Source organism: Gnatocerus cornutus, unplaced genomic scaffold, assembly GCF_029298725.1.
Source record: "Gnatocerus cornutus isolate USDA-ARS CGAHR unplaced genomic scaffold, icGnaCorn1.1 ctg00000033.1, whole genome shotgun sequence".
NCBI classification, from domain to species: Eukaryota; Metazoa; Arthropoda; class Insecta; order Coleoptera; family Tenebrionidae; genus Gnatocerus; species Gnatocerus cornutus.
The window spans coordinates 1,338,750-1,349,290 of NW_028275382.1; the positions used below are offsets into that span (position 1 = coordinate 1,338,750).

Genomic DNA, 10,541 nt, shown 5'->3' on the forward strand with positions numbered 1-10,541 from the left:
TTAAACCAGAGAATAAATACCAGCCCAAAATCCGCTGTTTTTTTCAGAAATCAAGTTAATTTATTGCCGGCAGTTTCTCTGATGTTATATGTACACCTTGGCGCTAAATTAATGTAGATATCTTGATTCCTACGTCATAAATAAAAATAATGACGTGTGGGCGCGTTTCGATTTCCAGACGTGAATGAAAGTGGAGCTGAAATAAAATAAGAGGAAGTCTTCGGGGAATATCAGATCAACTTGGCTTGTCAGCTGTGAAAGGAGATGACATTAAACAATATAACTGCAACTTTTTAAAAATCATCATTTTTATTTTCTTGGCGAAATATTAAATTCCGTTACATCGACAATTTTATTTGTTAAACGCATTGAAATTACGTGGTCTTGGTACTGAAATAGCGTTTATTAAGTGAACTAAATTACAGAATATTAGAGCGAAAAACGAAAATTCTTGATTTTTTAATTTGTAATCCATTCTTAAATTTTAAAGTTTTTTTTTAAATTTTGACGATTTTACAGTTTTTACAATAAAACAGTAAAATTCGATGAACTTGGTACTACATATAAGGGAGTTTATTAAGTGTACTAAATTCCGAAATTTTAGAATCAAAAACATAAATTTTAGAATTTCTTATTTGTTGAACAAATAAAATTCTGCAAGTTTGACAGTTCTAACGATAAAAGAGTGAAATTCGGTAAACTTAGTACTAAAAGTGAGTTGATTAAGGGGACTAAATTACATAATTTTAGAACCAAAAACAGAAATTCTAGAATTTTTTATTTTTAGAGCTAATTCAAAATTAAAAAAAATCTCTTAAATTCTTTAAATTTGACAGTTTTAACGATGAAGGAGTGAAATTCACTAATAAAATAAGCTAAAGTTGTGAAATTGGGTGAACTTAGTACTGAAAAGACATTTATTAAATGGACCAAATTACAGAATTTTCGAATCAAAAACAAAAATTCTATGATTTTTTATTGGTAGGACAAGGTCAAAATTCAAAATTTTTTCTTAAATTGTCTGATTTTGACAGTTTTAATGATAAAGCAGTGAAATTCACTAAGTACTAAAAGGGTGTTTATATTAAGTGTGGGAAGTTAGGGAATTTTAGAATTTTCATTTTTAGAACTAACTCAAAATTAAAATTTTCTGTTAACTTCCGCAATTTTTACAGTTTTAATGATAAAAGAAAGAAATTTAGTGAACTTATTACTAAGAATGTCCTTATTATGTGTAGTAAATTAGAACCAAAAACAGAAATTTTACGAAACTATATTCGTACGCCAACCTCTAAATTCAATTGTTTTTTCTTATATTGTGCAAGTTTTACAGTTTTAACGATAAAGGAGTGAAATTTGGTGAACTTTCTACTAAATATGCCTTGATTAAGTGGAATTAATTACAGAATTTTAAAGCCAAAAACAAAAATTCTACAGTTTTTTATTTGCAAGCGAAACTCTAAATTCAAATTTTTTTTTTAAATTTAACAAGGTTGACAATTTTAACGATAAAGCAGTGAAATGTATTGAACTTAGTATTAAAAAAAAGCGTTTTTTAAGTGTATTAAATTACATTACGGTTCTCACGCTTAAAACTGCGTGGTATAAGTGGACTAAATTACAGAATTTTAAAACCAAAAATAGAAATTTTAGAATTTTTTTGTTTCTAGAACTGACCCAAAATTCAAAATTTTTTGCTAACTACCGTAACTTTGACAGTTTTAACGATAAAGCAGTGAAAGTCAGTGGTCTTAGGATTAAAGGGACGTTTATTAAGTAAACTAAATTAAAGAATTTTATAATAAAAAACAGAAATTCTACAATTTTTTATTTCTATTTCTCTGAATTTGGCAGTTTTGACGATAAAGCAGTGAAATTCACTAAAGCTACAGTTGTGAAATTGGGTGAATTTAGTAATGAAAACGCGTTTATTAGTTGGACCAAATTACAGAATTTTTGAATCAAAAGCAAAAATTCTATGATTTTTTTATAGATAGGACAAACTCAAAATTTAAAATTTTCTCTTAAATTCTCTGAATTTGACAGTTTTAACGATAAAGCAGTGAAATTAAATGTATAAGTACTAAAAGGGTGTTTATATTAAGTGTGGGAAATTACGGAATTTTAGAACCAAAACCAGAAATTCTAGAATTTTTCATTTTTAGAACTAATTCAAAATTCAAAATTTTCTGTTAACTACCACAATTTTTACAGTTTTAATGATAAAAGAGTGAAATTTTGTGAACTTATTACTAAGAATGCCTTAATTAAGGGTAGTAAATTATAGAATTTTAGAACTAAACACAAAAATTTTATGGAACTATATTCGAAGGCCAATGTCCAATATTCAATTGTTTTTTCGTATATTGTGCAAGTTTGACAGTTTAAACGATAAAGGAATGAAATTTGATAAGCTTTTTAGTAAAAATGTTTAAATTATGTGGAATAAATTATAAAATTTTATTACTTAAAACAAAAATTCTAGAATTTTTTATTTGTTGGCCCAATTCAAAATTCAATTTTTTTTTCTAGAATTCTGCAAGTTTGACAATTTTAACGATAAAACAGTGGAATATGGTGAGCTTAGTATTAAAAAAGCGTTTTTCAAATGTATTAAATTACAGCATTTTAGAACCAAAAACAGAAATTCTACAATTTTTTATTTGTGCAACAAACTCAAGTTCAGCAAAAATGACAGTTTTACGATAAAGAAGTGAAATTCGGTGATTTCACTCTATAAGTGGACTAAATTACAGTATTTTAAAACCAAAAATAAAAAAAATGAATTTTTTATTTCTAGAACTAACTCAAAATTCAAAATGTTCTGCTAACTACCGTAATTTTGACAGTTTTAACGATAAAGCAGTGAAAGTCAGTGATTTTAGGATTATAGAGACGTTCATTAAGTAGATTAAATTATAGTATTTTAGAATCATAAACAGAAATTCTAAAATTTTTTTTCGTTGGCCAAACTCAAAATTCAAAATTTTCTCTTAAATTCGACAAGTTTGACAGTTTTAACGATAAAACAGTAAAATTCGGTGGACTTAATACTAAAAAGGCGTTTATTATTTATTACTAAATTACAGAATGCTGAAACCAAAAACAAAAATGCTAGAATTTTTCATTTGCAGCACAAACACAAAATTTAAACTTTTTGTTTTATAGTTTCAAGGCTAAAACAAACAATAAATTTCGTATGTAATATTAGACGGTATAATATAAAAATATTTCGGTTTCGTCTCATAAAAATTAAAAAAAATTAGATTGAAAACCCTGTATATCTCTAAAAAGACGGAAATATAGTTATATTCTTCATTAAATTTTTGATTAAACATAGTTTTGATTCTTGAAAATGTGTTAATTTCTTTTTTTGGAGCCGTTTAAAATGATTGCAAATGTCAAAATGGGGAAAAATAACCGTCTGGAACAGTTATAATTTCCGCACGATATAATTTTTAACGATCGAGCCCGAAGACAAACGCAATTTCTTATCTTCTGTATTTTGTAATTTGTTATCGAATCACAATAAATCGCTGAAATTGCACTTTACACTTTATTTTATTTATAGCAATGCACACGAGTTGATTTTTACACAAAAACAGAAATCAGAATTCAGACAGAACGATTCCAATAAATTTCGTTTATGGCCCATTAACCCCAACAATTCAGGTAATTAATGGGACATTACGATGCACTTAAACTTAATTCTCCTCCTATCACGATGAATTAAACGAATTTTCTTCCGTTGGGTGTTTCTTTAGTGACGAGTTTAAGTTTTCTTAGATTAATTGAAAGTGATCGATTGTTGACCAAATCTGTTTTTGTTTCAGTCAAGTTTAATATGTAACGCGGATACTTTTCTATGATGACAATGCAAATGGAAAATGAAGACTTGTGAAGAATAGAGAAGACATGAAGTTATTGACGCTAATATTAGCGCTGGCATGTGAGTACTTTTAAAGAGCAGTGATATGCTGACTATATTGGTATAATTTATTTTGTGAAGGTGACACAGAACAAGGAAATGGTTTGTGAAATGTTACAAGTTGTCATTTTGCTCGCGCAACTGCTAAAATCATATTTCAATCTCAGTTTGTAATTTAAGGAATTTGCAAGAGTCAGTCATTCGGTATATTTTGATTAGTTGGATGGATTTATTTGAGTAGTAGGATATATTTACAACTTTGAGGCAATTTATTAGCTTGTTTTTACAACAAGCTGTGTATATTGAAAAATCCCAAAATCCTGAAAATCGCCTTTTATTTTGAAGATAAAAATCGAAAATTTGCATCAAGTTAAAGTTTCCAGACTTATGACGTCACAAGCTGGAAATAAAGATAAAGACATATTTTTTCCTGAAATTTGAATTACAGTTTGCTTAAAATTTAAAACAAAAATTTAGGAATTTCATTGAAAATAATTTAAATTAGCAATTACACTAGCCAATAATTTTTTTAACCAATTTTGTAAGTAGAATTATTTCCTGATTCTTAATCCGAAGACCGTTTTGCTCCATCATATCCAGACTCAAACATATTTGTAATTTTTTTTTTAATTATCACCATGAAATTTTAGAATTTTTCATTTCTAGAACTAACTCAAAATTCAAAATTTTCTACCCTAATTTTTAAAGTTTTAGAGATAAAAGAATGAAATTTGGTGAACTTATTACTAAGAATGTCTTAATTAAGTGTAGTAAATTATAAAATTTCAGAACCAGAAACAGAAATTCTACGAAACTATATTGTTACGTGATTTGTAACAACAAAATGGTGCGGCTAGGCTCAGGGAGACGGGCTGGGTTCAGTAGACGCAAGTGGCAACTACAATGGGCGCCACCAGTTTCTACGACAGCAGTAAAGAGAGAAACTGGAAGCTCTTTACTTTAAGCGTTTAATAACAAAATGAAAAAGTTACAAAAGTTAAATTATACTACGTTAAGACTAAAATGAGTTAAATGATACTGAGTTAAACGAGAGTAACGATGAATTTGCTAGGTTGCAATGTTAGTAAGTTACGAAAAAGGAACTTAGCCTTGCTGGTCTAGGTGCTATCGACGATGATCGATCGACGTGATTTGGTGAACCTCGCTGGTGGTGTTAGTCCTTTAGAACTCGATCTGGGTAAAAGGGATCGACGAGCTTGGAGTCGAGAGTCGAAAGTCGAAAGGCGAAGTCGAAAGTCGAAAGGCGTCGATGAGATTCAACGATGTGGCAAGGTTGGTTCCACACAACAGGAAAACCCTACGTGGTCAAGACAAATTAGCGGATGGCCCACGTGGAACGAAAATACGAAAAGGGTAGCTAGTTACCTTTAAAAAGGGTTTTTCCGGCTCAGGACGACGAGGGTGTCGCAGTCAACGTGGTGCACAAAAGGGTTTCTGTCCCCAACCTTCGAAAGGGGCTAACGATGGGGCAGAACGACGAAGACCACGTTGGATGGTGAACGATTTCGATTTATGTGTTCAACACCACACTCGTCATGGGCACAGCGACGAGACGACTAACATGGCTCCCGGAAGACGAAGAAAAGACGAGAAAACTAAGAGAGCCAATAGAAAGAGTGCGCGAAGAAAATCTATAATGAAAAATCTAACCGTTTGAATCTCGCGCGCATAGTACCAACTGCAGTACCTCCGCTCTGTCAAAAGAGAGCTGTCATTCGAATGAGGTTAAGTCGATGTAAACAATGGAAGGTACTAACGATTTCCACGAAACTGCAATTGTTTCTAGCGAGTTGTTCAGCACGATGGTATGAGAAACTAATAAAGAAAGACTAAGTTCGAATTACAGGTTAGAAGCGAAACGAAAACGAGCACAAAGTACAAATCGAAAAGGGCACTAAAAGCCAATATTACTTCTGCCCAGGATCAATATCTGCACTACGGCGTGGCAACGAAATAAAGAACGATGACGATGACTAACGAAACGAAGGAATTAACGAGAAGACGAAGGAACGTGAGCTTAACGCTACGATGCCTAGCGCTCACCTAGACATCGGTAAGGGCGTTGAAATGACCTATCAGCCCGCCCTTCTAGGCTGATAGGAAAGCCGAACGAATGACAAAAATTAACGTAACAATATTCGTAGGCCAACCTCTAAATTCAATTGGTTTTTCTTATATTGTGCAAGTTTCACAGTTTTAACGATAAAGAAGTGAAATTTGGTGAACTTTTTAGTAAAAAAGTCTTGATTAAGTGGAATTAATTACAGAATTTTAAAGTCAAAAACAGAAACGCTACAATTTTTTATTTGCAAGCAAACTCTAAATTCAAAATTTTCACATAAATTTTGCAAATTTGACAATTTTAACGATAAAACAGTGAAATATGGTAAGCTTAGTATTAAAAAAGCGTTTTTTAAGTGCATTAAATTACAGAATTTTGGAGCCAAAAATAGAAATTCTACAATTTTCCATTTGTGCAACAAACCCAAGTCCTGCAAAATTGACAGTTTTACGATAAAGAAGTGAAATTCGGTGATCTCACTCTAAAAAGTGCGCGGTATAAGTGGACTAAATTACAGAATTTTAAAACCAAAAATAGAAATTTTAGAACTTTTTATTTCTAAAACTAACGCAAAATTCAAAATTTTCTTCCAACTACCGTAACTTTGACAGTTTTAATTGATAAAGCAGTGAAAGTCAGTCATCTTAGGACTAAAGGGACCTTTATTAAGTAGTATACTAAATTATAGAATTTTAGAATCATAAACAGAAATTCTACAATTTTTTATTTGCAAGCTAAACTCTATATTCAAAATTTTCTATTAAATTTAGCAAGTTTGACAGTTTTAACGGTAAAGCAGTGAAATGTAATGAACTTAATATTAAAAAAAGCGTTTTTTAAGTGTATCAAATACAGAATTTTAGAGCCAAAAACAGAAATTCTACAATTTTCTATTTGTGCCACAAACCCAAGTCCTGCAAAATTGACAGTTTTACGATAAAGAAGTGAAATTCGGTGATCTTACTCTAAAAAGTGCGCTGTACAAGTGGACTAAATTACAGAATTTTAAAACCAAAAATAGAAATTTTAGAACTTTTTATTTCTAGAACTAACCCAAAATTCAAAATTTTCTGCTAACTACTGTAACTTTGACAGTTTTAATTGATAAAGCAGTAAAGGTCAGTGATCTTAGGACTAAAGGGACGTTTATTAAGTAGACTAAATTATAGAATTTTAGAATCATAAACAGAAATTTTGGATTTTTTTTATTTGCCCAAACTCAAAATTCATTTTTTTTCTTAAATTAGACAACTTTAACAGTTTTAACGATAAACAGTAAAATTCGGTGAACTTAGTACTAAAAAGGCGTTTAATATTTATTATTTGACTTATGACGTCACAAGCTGGAAATAAAGATAAAGATAAAGACGTATTTTTTCCTGAAACTTGAATTACAGTTTGCATCAAATTTATAACAAAAATTGAGGAATTTTTGGTAGAGTTCCATTGAAAATAATTTAAATTTGCAATTACACTAGCCAATAAATTTTTTGACGAATTTTGTAAGTAGAATTCTTTCCTGATTCTTAATCCATCAGCTCCGGATTTAAACATATTTGTATTATTTTTTTTTTAATTGAAATTGAATTGAATTGAAATTTAAAACCCACAAAATCGTAATTTTTTGATAAATCTCGAGTTTGTATATGATTTCACTGTTCAGATTGAAAGATCATAGACAAAAATTTATGCAGCAACTGTTAAAAAGTTGTTTGTCAAGTTTTTTATAATGTAAATAAATTTGAATGTTGATAATTTTTTCGCCTCACATAAAATTTCCATCGGTACTATAACTTCAAAAAATTGATTTTCAGAGACATCTATCTCACCATTTTGTGATAACTTCCTAAAAGATTGGCAAGTATTTGTGTTTTTATAGTTATTCATTGAATTTTCTAAAAAAAATCTGGACAATTCCTTTAAAGATTTCCACCCTTTGATTTTTTTGGTTCATAAGCAAACTAAGAACTCTTCATCATCAAGAAGTATTCTAAAATGTATTATTTCGGGCTGCATTAGCATTAAAGTAATTTTAAAACTCAATAAGTGTATAGAAATTAGGATTTTTATAGCGACATTGATTTTTTATGAAATTTTCAAAAAATAAAAAAAAAAAATTTTTATTATTTTTTTAAACTTATGAATGTTTTTGTCCTGTAACTTATAAACCTTAAGAAATAGCAATACACTTGTCAAATGGCAAGACTTCAATGTTTTCAATGTTTGACTATTTTAAATGTTACGTTAGACTGTCTCGACTTTCAAAAAATGAAACACTAGATTTCTCCAATATTTTTCACAACTTACACAGTTGGCTTTAAACTTAAAAAAACAAACTAAAATTTGTCTCTTTAGCACCATAACATAAAACTGCAATTTGGCACATTTATTAAGCTAGTTTAAATTGGTAACCTTCCAAAATTTCATTGTCGTGGCCTTCAAATTTTGGCATAAATTTTGATTTATCCTCAAAATGACAAACTCAAAAATTTGTTTTGTTTGATCAAAGAAATTTATTGGATCAAATCTTGGTGTTAACAAAAATTATCAAAAATTCAATTTATTCCCAAACACCAAATTTCGTCAAAAAATGGGAATAAATAATATTGAAATTTGACACAATTGAAGAGCAACTCCAAACTATACCAGAGCTCATTACTATCGGTCCACTCATTAAAAAGTTAAGTTGGCAGCAGCCCCTATCCATTTTTATCAATAATAGTTGGCAGCAATAGCGTTTGACCTTGATCTAACTGTGGCATGCGCAGAAGCTAATCGTCTTGTGCAAGATTGCCAAAACTTGTTAAATCTTTATTGAAATCTTTTTTTGCAGCAAATTTTTAATTAAATATTGATTAATACACTCAACTTTGACAACGCGTTAACCTCAAAAATCGCTACATTCAATTTTCCCCTAAAGAATTGAAAGCCTGATTTACACCCAAGAATTTTCGAAAATTTACACAGGAGAGTGGACTGATAGCAATGACTACTGTGGTTAATCTCCTTAAAATTGACTACTGTGGTTTTAAACTTGAGCGAGCTAACTAAAATTTACTTATTTTTGTGAGAAATTTTCCTAATTGCTTTACCTTTACAATTACCAAAGTTACACACTTTTTGACATTTTTTTACGCAGTTCACATTTACATTTAGACTAATTTACCAATTAGTAACTTTTCCAAATTTCTTTACCAGGCCATTAAAAAGATCTGATTTTTGGCCTAAAAAAATAAGGGTGAAATAATTATTCTGTTATCAACTATGCTTTAATATTAGTACAAACATTTTTTTGCAAAAATAATCATTCTTGGAGTAATTTTAAACGAGTGGTCACAGATTGTTAACTTGAGAAACTCCTTGAATTAAAGAGTGTAAATAAAAACCAATATGGTGTAAACGAACTGTGGACTTTTGCCAACATAAACACCAAATCTTTTCAATAAACTAAAATTGTTACCGCAATAAAATTGTGACTCATCTAGCATCCAAGGCTGCCATAAATCTCACGTACCTAACACACCCACGAGCCGTCGTCTGAAACTCTTTGATTTTCTAGTTGCCGCTGCACAAGAGCCATCCAACAACACAACCACACCAGTCAAGAAAATACCAAAAAGAAGTTACGTTTGCCCCCCGAATTTCATCAGACTTAGCCACCGGTGTTACTACTTCAGTAAAGAAGCCGCCACCTGGCAGGACGCATATTTCCAATGTAGGGACTTACGCAGTAATCTTGCCATTGTGAAAACTGCCAATCAGGATAAACTTATCAGAAAGACTTTGAGCAAGAAGCCACAAGGTTGGTCGGATACAACGTTTGCCGGTATCGCTAAAATATGTTGTAGCGCCTCTGGAACGATGGCTCGGTGGTCTGTACGACTGGGAGCAAATGACGTGGAAGTGGGCGGCATGAGGAAAACCTTTGACTTATCAAGGCTTTTCTCAAATGGAGCCAGAAGATAAAGAAAAATTGCGGTGGCACTGCATTATAGTGGATCCCAATCTCCAATACAAGTGAGTGTCTCTTTGCGACGACCCAAGTTAATTTTTTTTCTAGGTGGAACACTAGGAGTTGTGTAGAGGAAAAGCACTTCATATGCCACACGAAAATTAAGATTGTGACCACTAAAAAGAAGAAGAAGCTGCTGCGCCAATATAAAGTTAATAAATACAACAAATTGAACGAAATACCTGTTCCTATATTACCCGACAACGCTAATTACAACACCACAATTTTGAAAGGCCATCATCCCAACGGTGTCAATGTCAACGACGCTGCTTATGCGCTCAAGCCCAGACAGCGGCGACGAAGAACCAGAAAAAACAGAAAGAAGAAAGTGAACGGCATTCAAAATGACAACGCCAATTCAACTAACTACATTGTCGAACGAAGTAGGAGACAAAAAGAAGAAGGAGATTTATCTATGGAGCGAATTAAATGGAAGACGTATTATAAAGATTCAACTTTGAATCCGTTGCATCCGAAGGCGATCGTTGAAGAGTTCAATTATGTAAAAGAACCGTAAA

General features: G+C 31.0%; 1 protein-coding gene across 1 annotated transcript; it reads left to right on the forward strand.

Annotated features, from left to right (window-relative positions):
* Positions 1–5,977: 5,977 nt before the first annotated feature.
* Positions 5,978–10,541, forward strand: LOC148166042 (C-type lectin domain family 7 member A-like). The gene is given in 4 exon segments (XM_088049513.1): positions 5,978–6,002; positions 9,571–9,813; positions 9,860–10,028; positions 10,072–10,541. Coding segments are annotated over 4 exon segments (906 nt in total). The 3' UTR covers position 10,541.